This window comes from Ictidomys tridecemlineatus, chromosome 12 (assembly GCF_052094955.1).
Source record: "Ictidomys tridecemlineatus isolate mIctTri1 chromosome 12, mIctTri1.hap1, whole genome shotgun sequence".
NCBI classification, from domain to species: domain Eukaryota; kingdom Metazoa; phylum Chordata; class Mammalia; order Rodentia; family Sciuridae; genus Ictidomys; species Ictidomys tridecemlineatus.
This window is the reverse complement of record NC_135488.1, coordinates 50099254-50112457: the sequence shown is the minus strand read 5'-3', so window position 1 is coordinate 50112457 and position 13204 is coordinate 50099254. Positions and strand designations below refer to the sequence as shown.

Below are 13204 nucleotides of genomic sequence, written 5' to 3'. Positions count from 1 at the left end.
AGCTGTCTCAAAGGCCACCATCAGGTCCTAGAGATACAAGAAACCCTAAAGCTCCATTTAAGCAAACTAAAAAGTTATTCTAAATGTAACAGTTGTTGCATACGTTAAGTTTTTCTTTAAAACACTTAAAAAATCATATAGCCCTTTGGCTAGATGAGCTACGTGCATTTTCCTTACTAGCTATATTGCTCATTAAATAGACTATGAAGAGTTAGAACACCTAGCTAAAAACTGATGTTGCATATTTGAATATAATTGTGTTCTAAATGGAAGAATGTCTAAGAAAAACTCTTCTGGACAATAAATCTCTGATGTTATAATAATAACATCAGAGATTTATTGTCACAACTCAAGGAGAAATTATATTTTAACATTTAAATACTTGCTTTAGAGTCACGATCAAAAATATATAGTGATTATAGAGAACTGAAACAATATTTACTTTTCTTTTCAAGCTTTATCTATCTAAACGATTATTTAATTGAGAACACACTGCATATCTTAACAGTAAATTCTGCTAACTCTCTTCTGAATTATCTTACTGATAAACTGAAAAGAACACCTTCAGCAGATGTCATTCAGAAATGGATTACTGAGGAGAAGCCTGAAGTCACTGACAAAAAGGTATATTCAGATCAAACTAAGAATCATTGTCAACACTTATTTGATGAGTTCTTACTATAAATCATGCTATTTTCTGTATAGAAAAATAGAGAAATTTTCTGTTGAATATGTTTCTATTGAAGTATTTGTTGTTCGTTTTATTTCTATTGAGTATATGAATTCCACTTCTATTTAAATATTATCAACTTTGTTGTATACATTATTCATGTTTTCCCCATTTATTGTTTGCCTTTACATTTTGTTGATAAGTGTTTTTATAGGAGAGACATTTTATGATACTATATCATCTTTAAATATTTACCTTTTATCTTTTCTTTTCACATGCCATGGTTATAAATTCAGCTAATTATATAAACTTAAGTTTACATGTCTTTGTCTTAATTTATGCCTTGGTACTAGCATCTTTATAACACTGCAAATATGTTCATTTTAGGGGGCTCCTGTAGTGGAAAAGCAGGAAGAAGATGAGTCTCTCATTCCCATGTTCATCACAGAACTGATTTTGACAGTTCAGTCACTACTCTTTGAGCCTTCAATGGAAGATTTTCTGGTATGCTTCTTTATATAATTTCTGTATTATGTACACATTTTCTGGAAAATAAGCAACTGCTTTACTATCAAAAGATTGGCAGGACTATTATCACTTCTCCAAAGCAGAGGAAAGCATTGTTCTTTCACAGCATTCCCTATACATTAAAATCTATCTAAAAGTATAGCACATTTTCTTTAACTTGAGGAAAATTAGGGGCTTGGTAAGGTATACCATCAAGAGGACATGTTCTGGACTGGGGTTGTAGCTCAGTGGTAGAGCACTTGCCAAGCACATATGAGGCACTGGGTTCGATCCTCAGCACTATGTAAAAATGAAATAAAGATATTGTGTGTCCACCTACAACTAAAAAAATAATATTAAAAAAGAGGACATGTTCTACATAAACTTTATAATGGACTATAGGCATCCCTCTAATAAGAGTCCAAGAAATCATTCTTGGCAAACACCATTTTTAAAATCTTTTTTAAAGTATTTTGCATCTGAGGGAACTTAATTGTTTTAGTTATTTATTGCTCTGTAACAGATTACCACAAATTTTGCAGCTTAAAACAATCATCATTTTTCTCAGTTTCTATAGGCCAGAAATTTGGGAACTTGCTAATTGTAGCTCATCCTCTGCTTTAGGACCTGTCCAGGCTCTAGTTCAGGTGTCAGCTGAGACTGAGGTCTTTTTTTATCCCACACTTGATTGGGAAGACTCTACTTCTGAGTACCCTCAGATTGCTGGAAGAATAGAGCTCTGTCCAGCTATTGGACCAAGATCCCCATTTTTTGCAAATGTCAGCCAATGATGACCCTTAGATATAAGAAGTACCCTGTAGTCCCTTGCTATATGACCCCTTCTATAGGCAGTTCATAACATAGCTCTTGTCTCTTCAAGGTCTATTAGAGAATTTCAGGAAGCCCAATCTCTCCTTTGAAGTCTTTCCCTTGATTCAGTCATGTCTAACCAGGATAATCACGTTTTTGATTAACTCAGAATCAGTTTATTTTGGACCTTGATTCTGTCTGCAGAATCTTTCTGCCTTTGCCACATAATGTAACCTAATCCCTGGAGTTATATCCCTTTATAATCATAGGTCCACTCACACTCAAGAGCAGGGCATTATATAGGCAGGTGTGTGTATGTACAGTGGTGAGCAAGAATCTCAGGGGCCGTCTTATTTTGTCTACCACATTTGTGTACATGTGTAGATTAGTAAACCAATCAGTCCATATTTTCTGTTGTTAACTGGTATATATACTGTAGCGCAAAAGCACTAGTACTTGGGATCTGTAGATTTTAGTCTTGGCTGTACAATTAATAAGCGCCCTGGGGTTTAGTTTCTTCATTTTTCAGATGAGAAGGCAGATGAATTCTTGGGTTGCCTCCTCTTGCAGCAGTCTATGATTCTGTAATTTATGAGATAGGATATTTTAAGACATTTACAATGACAGGCAGACTGATAAGTTCCTAGTGTCTGGAACTGCTCTTGGGAGGTCCCAAGCAGAGAAGCACTGAGCTCCTATGTTTTCTCCTGGCCACAAAACTCATGTCCTTCACCTGGGATGCAGGTACCCCTGTGTTACAAGTGATACAAGGAAGCTGTCCCCAGCAAGCAGTTTGTTATCTTTACTCCCAAGTGACAGGCCTCAAAAAACTCAACACTCTTCCCATTTTCTGTTGTAGAACTCTGCTTCACATATAGTTATTTTTAATTCCTACACATGACTGAGCTCTGGGAATAATCTGCAAGTTCATGTGTTCATCAACATAAGATTTTACTTCACATACCCAAAATTGGAAGTGTAAATAAGATTTTCATTCATGAATTTTCTCCCTCCCCCCAAATTATTTTGGTCATTAGTCTTAATCATCTCCATCTGGGTTTCAAATACACATGCATATATAGGACTGCAAGAAATTATATGCTTTAATTTTTTTTAATAATGACTCACTCTTTCTATTCCTTTATTTTAATTTATTTATTTTTATGGTTTGCTGAGGTTTGAACCCAGTGCTTCACACATGCTAGGCAAGTGCTACAAAACTGAACTAAAACCCCAGCCCAGAAAATTATATGCTTAAGTCATGACATTGTTCTTGCTTAGGATATCAATGTATTGAATTCTTGATTCATATTTACTTTTCAGTTTTCTTCTTGTGTTTGACAGATCTCCTATTGCATGTGATTTTATTTATTGCTTTCACCTCATGAAATAGACTCTTGGTTAAATTCCCCTTGGTTCTATTCTATATCTACGTTTTTTCTTTCCCATCCTTCTTTTCAAGATCTTTTCTGTCTGACCCTTGATTGATGCTCTCCTAAAGTGTTCCCTCCTCTTCACACACTATGAATTTTTCTTAGGTGCTCTTTTCTATGCCTATTGTTTTAACTTCTAGGTTACTGATTCATAAGTATATATTTTTATCCAGTAGTTTTTTCTTAACCCCCAGACTTAGAGCCAACTGCAAATGTCCACCAAAATGTTCCATGATCAACTCTAATTCACCAAAATTAACTAAATTATCAACTTCTACCAAAACTTGCTCCTTCCATGCTTTTCCCATCTCAATGAAAGGCATTATTCAGCTGCCCATGTCAGGGATCTGGGAGATAGCTTAGATTCTCCCTTTGCTCCCTGAGGTCCAGTCACCAGGTTTTATGTGGAGTTTTAGTTGCTCTCTCACTCAAAACCTCATCATCTCTATCTGGCCTGACATAATAGTCTGTTTCGATTTGCTTGTTTCTCTTCCCCATTTTCCACATTTCTGTTAGCAAGTCATTCTCATAGGCAAAGCTAATCATGTCACTTTCCTGCTTAAAATTTCTCCATTACCTATGGTAGCATTTTTCAAAGAGTGCTCTGGGAGATGTTGCTAGGCATTCTAGGAGAAAAGGGGTTGTGATACATTTACATATTAACCGATGTGAAAATCCTGTTTAGTGTGTCCTGAGGAGACTCCTGTTTCCTCAGTTCTTGTCTTCTTGAAATATTTAAGTCAAGAGAATTAGAGAATAAGCTGAAAGAATTTTTTTAATTTAATGGAGATAAGCTCTAGGAGAGCCTTGCCTCCCTGTAGAATAGACTCCCTCCCAGAGAAGAAAAGACCTAAGGCTTTCCACAGGAAGAGTTTTGTTTTATAGGTACTAGTGATTGAATCCAGGGGTGCTTTCTTTACCTAGTGACCTACATCCCCAGTCCTTTTTATTTTTTGTTTCGAGGCAGGGCCTCACTAAGTTGTCCAGGCTAGACTGATTACAGGTGTGCATCATGTCACCACACTCCACATACTGGGTTTTTATACTTGGTCTTGGAATCTCCTTCCTCTTCAATGATGAACTAATTTGCTGAGGTGACTATGGTTTGGGGGCCATGGCCCACTGCCCTGTGCTGGTTTCACATGTTAGAAAGTTTACATTGATATCCCAGAAAAACCTACCCAAGTTTTAAAACCATAATATAAATTACAATGAATCAGGATCTGGCAAGCAGTGCCTCTCTGCATGTTTTGAAGTTGGAAGTCTCTTAAAATGACTATACTCACTTCTTCTAGTTTAAGAAGGTAGTTCCTGAGCAAGAAGAAGGAAGGTTTGTGGGTGGGATTTCCTGTCCTCTGTTTCCTTCCCCTACCTGCCTGCTCACATCCACCTATCTGTTTGCCTGTGTTAACACATCTGCCGCACACTGTCTACACTGCCTCTGTGCTCCAGCACCTCTTGGTGGGGGCCCCTTCATACACAATGACAGAGAGAATGGGACTCCTAGGAGTTTTGTACTCTTGGCAAGCTACAGCTCATATTTTAAGACTCATCAAGAAGTACTTTAACTAATTTTCTTTAAGATATTTGTTCTAAATTATAAACTAATCCATGCTCATTGAAGAGAATTTGAAAAACCCAGAGATCATTAAAATCATCCAAAATCTTGTCAGAAATAGAAATAACCACTGTTTTTATTGTTTCCAGCATACTTACTTTATTATGAGATTATATACATAGATGTAGATACATTTTTAAATAGGGATAATATCATACATCAGTTCTCTCTCTCTAACTTAACATTATATCATAAACTTTTTCCCATGATATTGACCAGTTTCTGCAGATATCATTTTGAAAGGGTATGGAATTTTCCGTTGTATAATGCACCATAACTTGTATAGCCATTCTATTAATTTTGAATACTTCAGTATATCTTTTTTATGTAAATATTTTATTTATATATGACAGGAGATTACAATTCTTATTACATATATAGAGCACAATTTTTCATATATCTGGTTGTATTCATAGTATATGCACACCAATTCATGTCTTCATACATGTACTTTGCATAGTAATAATCATCACATTCCACCATCATTAATTACCCCATGCCCCGACCCTTCCCCTCCAACCCCTCCCCCCTATCTAGAGGTCATCTATTCCTCTCATGCTCCTGCTCACTATCCCACTATGAGTCAGCCTCCTTATATCAAAAAAACATTTAGCATTTGTTTTTTTTTTGAGATTGGCTAACTTCACTTAGCATTATCTTCTCCAACTCCATCTATTTACCTGCAAATGCCATGATTTTATTCTCTTTTATTGCTGAGTTATATTCCATTGTGTATATATGCCACTTTTTTAATCCATTCATCTATTAAAGGGCATCTAGGTTGGTTCCATGGTTTAGCTATTGTGAACTGTGCTGCTATAAACATTGATGTGGCTGTGTCCCTGTAGTATGTAGTCCTTTGGGTTTAGTCTGAGGAGAGGGAAAGCTGGGTCAAATGGTGGTTTCATTCCCAATTTTCCAAGGAATCTCCATACTGCTTTCCATATTGGCTGCACCAATTTGCAATCCCATCAGCAATGTATGAGTGTACCTTTTCCCCCACATCCTTTCGAGCACTTATTGTTGTTTGTATGCATAATAACTGCCATTCTGATTGGAATGAGATGGTATCTTAGGATGGTTTTAATTTGCATTTCTCTAATTGCTAGTGATGATTAACATTTTTTCATGTTAATTAATTATACATCACCTTCTGAGAAGTGTCTTTTCATGTCTTTGGCCCACTTATTGATTGGGTTATTTGGTTTTTTTTTTTTTTGGTGTTTAGATTTTTGAGTTCTTTATAAACCCTAGTGATTAGTGCTCTATCTAATGTGTGAGGGGTAAAGATTTGCTCCCAAGATGTAGGCTCTCTATTCACTTCACAGATTGTTTCTTTTGCTGAGAAGAAACTTTTTAGTTTGATTTCATCTCATTTATTGATTCTTGATTTTAATTCTTGTGCTACAGGAGTCTTATTAAGAAAGTTGGTGCCTAACCTCACATGATGGAGATTCTTCTATTAGCCGCAGGGTCTCTAGTTGTATTCCTAAGTCCTTGATCCATTTTGAGTTGAGTTTTGTGCATGGTGAGAGATAGGGATTTAATTTCATTTTGTTGCATATGGATTTCCAGTTTTCCCAGCACCATTTGTTGAAGAAGCTAACTCTTCTTCAATGCATATTCTTGGCATCTTTGTCAAAAAAAAGATAATTGTAGTTTTGTGGTTAGTCTCTGTGTCTTCTATTCTGTATTATTGGTCTACCAGTCTGTTTTGGTGCCAATATCATGCTGTTTTTGTTACTATTGCTCTGTAGTATAGTTTAAGGTCTGCCACCTGCTTCACTCTTCCTGCTAAGGATTGCTTTAGCTATTCTGGGTCTCTTATTTTTCCAGATGAATTTCATGATTATTTTTTCTATTTCTATAAGGAATGCTATTGGGATTTTTACTGGAATTGCATTAAATCTGTATAGTGCTTTTGTAGGTATGGTCATTTTATAATATTAATTATGCCTATCCAAGAGCAAGGTAGATCTTTCCATCTTCTAAGGTCTTCTTTGATTTCTTTCTTTAGGGTTCTGTAATTTTCTTTACATAGACCTTTCACCTCTTTTGTTAAGTTAATTCCCAAGTTTTTTTTTTTTGAGGCTATTGAAAATGGGGTAGTTTTCTTCATTTCCATCTCAGAGGATTTGTCACTGATATACAAAAATGCTGTTGATGTATATCCTGCTACTTTGCTGAATTCATTTACTAGTTCTAGGAGTTTTCTGGTGGAACTTTTTGGGTCTTCCAGCTATAGAATCATATCATCAGCAAATAGTGCCAATTTGAATTCTTCTTTTCCTATGTGTATCCCTTTAATTGCTTTCATCTGCCTAATTGCTCTGGCCAGTGTTTCAAGAACTATGTTGAACAGAAGTGGTGAAAGAGCGCATCCCTGTCTTGATCCAGTTTTTAGAGGGAATGTCTTCAATTTTTCTCCGTTTAGAATGATGTTGGCCTGGGGCTTAGCATAAATAGTCTTTATGATGTTGAGATTATGTTCCTGTTATCCCAAGTTTTTCTAGTGTTTTGAACATAAAGGGGAGCTGTATTTTGTCAAATGCTTTTTCTGCATCTATTGAGATGATCATATGGTTCTTTAAGTCTATTGATGTGATGAATTACATTTATTGATTTCCGTATGTTGAACCAATCTTGCATCTCTGGGATGAATCCCACTTATCATGGTGTACGATCTTTTTGATATGTTTTGTATTTGATTTGCCAGAATTTTATTGAGAATTTTTGTATCTACGTTCATTAGAGATATTGGTCTGAAGTTTTCTTTTTTGTTTGTTTGTTTTGATGTGTCTTTGCCTGGTTTTGAAATCAGAGTGATATTGGCCTCATAGAATGAGTTTGGAAGTGCTGCCTCTTTTTCTATTTCCTGAAATAAATTGGAGAGTATTGGTATTAGTTCTTCTTTAAAGGTCTTGTAGAACTTGGCTGTGTATCTGTCCAGTCCTGGGCTTTTCTTGGTTGGTAGAGTTTTGATGGTGTATGCTATTTTGTCACTTGAAATTGATCTATTTAAATTGTGTATATCATCCTGATTCAATTTGGGCAAATTATAGGACTCTAGAAATTTGTCAATGCCTTTGATATTTTCTATTTTATTGGAGTACAGGTTTTCAAAATAATTTCTAATTATCTTCTGTATTTCTATAGTGTCTGTTGTGATATTTCCTTTTTTATCACGTATGTTAGTGATTTGAGTTTTCTCTCTCCTTCTCTTCATCAGCATGGCTGAGGATCTGTAAATTTTATTTATGTTTTCAAAGAACCAACTTTTTTGTTCTGTCAATTTTTTCAATTGTTTCTTTTGTTTCAATTCACTGATTTCAGCTCCGATTTTAATTATTTCTGTCTTCTGTTGCTTTTGGTGTTGAATTGTTCTTTTTCTAGGGTTTTGAGATATAATGTTAAGTCATTAATTATTGACTTTTTCTTCTTTTAAGAAATGAACTCCATGCAATAAATTTTCCTCTTAGAACTGCTTTCATAGTGTCCCAGAAATTCAGATATATTGTACCTGTGTTCTCATTCACCTCTAAAAACTTTTTAATCTCCTCCTTGATGTCTTCTGCAGCTCATTGTTTATTCAGTAGCATAATATTTAGTCTCCAGGTGTTGGAGTGGACTTTATATATTTTTTTATTTTGTCATTGATTTCTAATTTCATTTTGTTATGATCTAGTAAAATGCAGGGTAGTATCTCTACTTTTTTATATTTGCTAAGAGTTGCTTTGTGGCATAGTATATGGTATATTTTAGAGAAAGATCCATGTGCTGCTGAGAAAAAAGTATATTCTCTTGTTGAATGTTGGAATATTCTATATATGTAAGTTAAGTCTAAGTTATTGATTATATTATTGAGTTCTATAGTTTCTTTGTTCAGCTTTTGTTTGGAAGATCTATCTAATGATGAAAGAGGTGTGTTAAATTCACCCAAGTGGCTGGGGATGTAGCTCAGTTGGTAAAGTGCTTGCCTCCCATACAAAAGGCCCTCAGTTCAATCCCCAGAACCACAAAAAAAAAGAAAGAAAAAAAATTCACCCAAAACTATTGTGTTGTGGTGTACTTGACTCTTGAACTTGAGAAGAGTTTGTTTGATGAACATAGCTGCTATGTTGTTTAGGGCATATATATTTACAATTGTTAAGTCTTGTTTGTGTATGGTTCCCTTGAGCAGTATGTAATGTCTTTCTTTATCCTTTTTGATGGACTTTAGTTTGAAGTCTACTTTATTTAGATATGAGACTGGAAACCTCTGCTTGTTTCCACAGTTTATGTGAGTGGTATGATTTTCTCCAACCCTTCACCTTCAGTCTGTGAATGTCTTTTTCTATGAGATGTGTCTCTTGGAGGCAGCATATTGTTGGGTCTTTTTTTTAATTTTTACTTTTTTTAATTCAATCTGCTGGTCTATGTCTTTTGATTGTTGAGTTTAGGCCATTAACATTCAGGATTATTATGGAGACATGATTTGTATTCCCCGCCATTTTTGTTTATTTTTTGGTATTTAACATGACTAGATTTCTCCTCTGATTTTCCTTTAATGTAATCTCTCCCTCTGCTGATTTTCATCATTGTATTTCATTCCTCTTCTTGGAATATTTTGCTGAGGATGTTCTGTAGTGCAGGCTTTCTAGTTGTAAATTCTTATAACTTTTGTTTATCATGGAAGGTTTTTATTTTATCATCAAATCTAAAGTTTAGTTTTGCTGGATATAAGATTCTTGGGTTAGCATCCATTTTCTTTCAGAGCTTGGTATATGTTGTTCCATGATCTCCTGGCTTTGAGGATCTGGGTTAAAAAATCTTCTTAGATCCAAATTGGTCTCCCCCTATATGTGATCTGATTCCTCTCTCTTGAAGCTTTTAGGATTCTATCCTTATTCTGTTGTTAGACGTTCTCATTATAATGTGCTTGGTATAGATCTGTTGTAATTTTGTACATTTAGTGTCCTGTAAGCCTCTTATGTTTGGTTTTTCCAATTTGCTCTTCATGCTTGGGAAATTTTCTGATATTATCTCATTGAAGAGATTGTGCATTCTTTTGGTTTGAAACTATGTGCCTTCCTCTATCCCAATAACTCTTAGATTTGGTCTTTTGATGCTGTTCCATAATTCTTGGATGTTCTGTTCAAGGTTTCTAACTTTCTTCACTATATGATCAACTTTATTTTTTAGATTATATACTTTGTCTTCATTATCTGATGTTCTTTATTTCAAGTGATCTAGTCTGTTGGCTATGCTTTCTATGCTTTTTTATTTGATTTATTGCATCCTTTATTTCAAGGATTTCTGGCTTTTTTTTCAGGGTCACTATCTCTCTCTTGAAGTAATATTTTGCTACCTGAATTTGCTCTTGTATTTCATTGTTGGAGTGATCATTTTTTGCTTGTATTTGCTCATAGAAGTCATTCTTTAATTCACAGATCATTTTAATTATGAACCTTCTGAACTCCTTCTCTGACATTTCATCAACTTGCTGTCTATAGATTCTGTTATTATAGTGTCCTGGTTTGTTTGGGGCACTTTCCTCTCTTGTTTTTTCATGTTGTCTATGTGTCTTCCTTTCTTGCAGTGTGGATCTGAGATATTACAGTTTCTTCTCTATATTCTTGTAGTACCTGTGTAGATTGTCTGTAACTCACCTTGATGTTTGGCTTCCAAACCCTGCTGGTGTCCCTCAATGGATGTTACTGCATCCTGCGTCATTTGGAGTGGGTGGATCTGGGCCACTGGGCTTGACCTCCCAAGGTAGGCTGCTGGTAGGAAGGGGCGGTCTTATTCCAAAGGCTAGACTCTGGCAGTGTCTTCCCTGCTGGGGGAGGGGTAAACTCGACTTAGTGAAACCCTGGATCCCACATGGGCGGTTGTGAGCCATCTGGAATGAATCTCAGCTTTGGGGTAGTGCACTGGTCAGAAGGGGTGGTCCTGCACCACAGGCTAATCTCTGGTGAGTGTCTACCCTGCCGAGAAAGGGGTGGACCCAGCCTGCTGTGCACCTGGGCCCTGCAGAGGCTGGTGTGGGTGGATCTGGGCTGCTGGGCTTGACCTCCCAAAGTTGTCTGCTTGTAGGAAGGGATGCTCTTATGCCAAAGGCTAGGCTCTGGCAGTGTCTGTCCTACTGGGGGAGGGGTGAACCGGGCCTCCTGAAATCCTGGATCCCAAGTGGGCTGTCTGGGCTGGATCTCTCTGCTCTCCGCGTAGTACACTGGTCAGAAGGGGTGGTCCTGCCACTTCAGTATATCTTTAGTTATTATTATGAGTAATACTGTATTGAATGTACTTGCATAAATCTTTGTTTACATGTCTAAAATTTTTTTTTTAATCTCAGGTTATATATTTTTTCTTTGTGGTACCAAGGATTGAACCTAGGGACTCACACACACTAAGCAAGTCTCCATCTCTGTACATCCCTAGCCCTAGATCTCTAAAATAGAAATTACTACTCAAACAACTTCTTCTCACCATGCCCCCACACAATTCATTCTCCTCCTTCTCCTTCTTGGTAGTATTTTTCTAGATTGCCCAGGCTGACCTGGAATTTGTGATACTCCTGCTTCAGCCTCTGGAACAGCTGGGATTACAGGCATAGGCTACCAGCCTTGAACACACAAGTCCTCCTCTCTCTGCCAACAATGTAAATTCCTTTAAACTTTCCTTTGGCTTTCTTTTCTTATGACCCTCTGGTGTTTTGTTCATACTTGAATGTGGATCTCTTTATAATGTGCTACATTTAAAAAAAAAAATTTACCTCTTTTTCAATTACAAAATATGTGTCCTAAGCAGGACTGTGTTTTCTAATTCATCAAAGAATCAACACAACATCTGGCCTGGTTGATTGAGTATTCATGTTTAGTAATTCAGAATATTCATAAATATAATCATTTGTCTTTACATTTATATTTATGCTTTTCTAACAGGATGGTATTTCGGATTCAGTTGATAATTTTCAAAACACTGTGTTATCAGTTCCTAATCTCGTGCCTGATTCATATTTTGATGCTTTCACCAGCCCTTACATTAACAACAAACTTGAAGAAAAAACTTGTGGACCTGGGCCAAGTTTATCATCTGTGTTTGATGATGATAAGAATTATCACATAATTGTCTATCAAATAAAGGTAAATTTACTTTTACTAAAACTGTTTTATATTTTCAGTTTTTAAGAAATTGAGTAATATATTTTCTTTCTGTCTCATCTTTAAATATTTTATTTGTGAAAATTGGAATAAATGTAATTTCTACATGGTAAAATTTGAAAATAATGTTGATACCTAAAATATTGCCCTGTTAAGCAAGAGATAACTTTTTAATAGCATTAAAATATCTGGCAAAGCAGTTACATATCATTAGCAATCTATATGCATGTGCTTCTAGTGAGGCAATAATGGCTATTGAGAATTCTTACAGACACAAGCAGAACCTGGATGACTTACCAGCTAATACAATATTTTTAATTGAAGTCATTTCCTATTAAATGTTTTGTGCTTTATAAAAGTATAATGTAATTATTTGAGGCTCATTAGAAATGTAATAATATCTCTTGATAACTCTTCAAAAGCACTGTATCAAGTATATTTTGAACATAGCATTTCATATGCTAACATTTTCAGCTTAAATGTCCCAACTTTTAAAAACAAAAGCACATTTACAGAGAATATTGATGTGAGAAGGGAAAAAGCAGCCCTATTCTTTGGTTTAATTGCCAAGATATCAGGAGGATTGCAAGTTCAAAGCCAGCCTCAGCAATTTAGTGAGATCATGTCTCAAAACAAAAAATAAAGAGCTAGGGAGGTAGCTCAGTGGGTTCAGTCACCCATGAAGAAGGAGGAGGAGGAAGAGGAGAAGGAGCAGCAGCAGCTAGTTGCTCAGATATGGAATTAAGCAAGGTGCATTTCACCTGATTAATGAATTAAAAAAATGTGGTATATATTCACATTGGAATACTCTGGACAAATAATGAAATCCTATTCTTTACAAGAACACTGATGGAATTGGAGATCATTATGCTGAGTAAAATAAACCAGACACAGTAAGATAAGGACATGTGATCTCCCTCTAAAAAGACTGATCTCATAGAAGTTACTAGAGGTTGGGGAGAGCAGTGGGGAGGGAGGGCTAGGGAAAGATTGATCAATGGGTATAAGTTACAGTTAGATAGAA

At 35.8% G+C, this 13204-nt stretch overlaps 1 protein-coding gene across 1 annotated transcript in view; it reads left to right on the top strand.

The window, feature by feature from the left end:
- Positions 1-13204, top strand: part of Dnah6 (dynein axonemal heavy chain 6) — a 263669-nt gene that overhangs the window by 37591 nt on the left and 212874 nt on the right. Inside the window, exons 10-12 of the mRNA XM_005335870.5 lie at positions 456-624; positions 1058-1174; positions 11962-12162. Of these exons, the coding sequence (XP_005335927.2) occupies positions 456-624; positions 1058-1174; positions 11962-12162 (487 nt within the window). The remainder of the gene's footprint in view (positions 1-455; positions 625-1057; positions 1175-11961; positions 12163-13204) is intronic.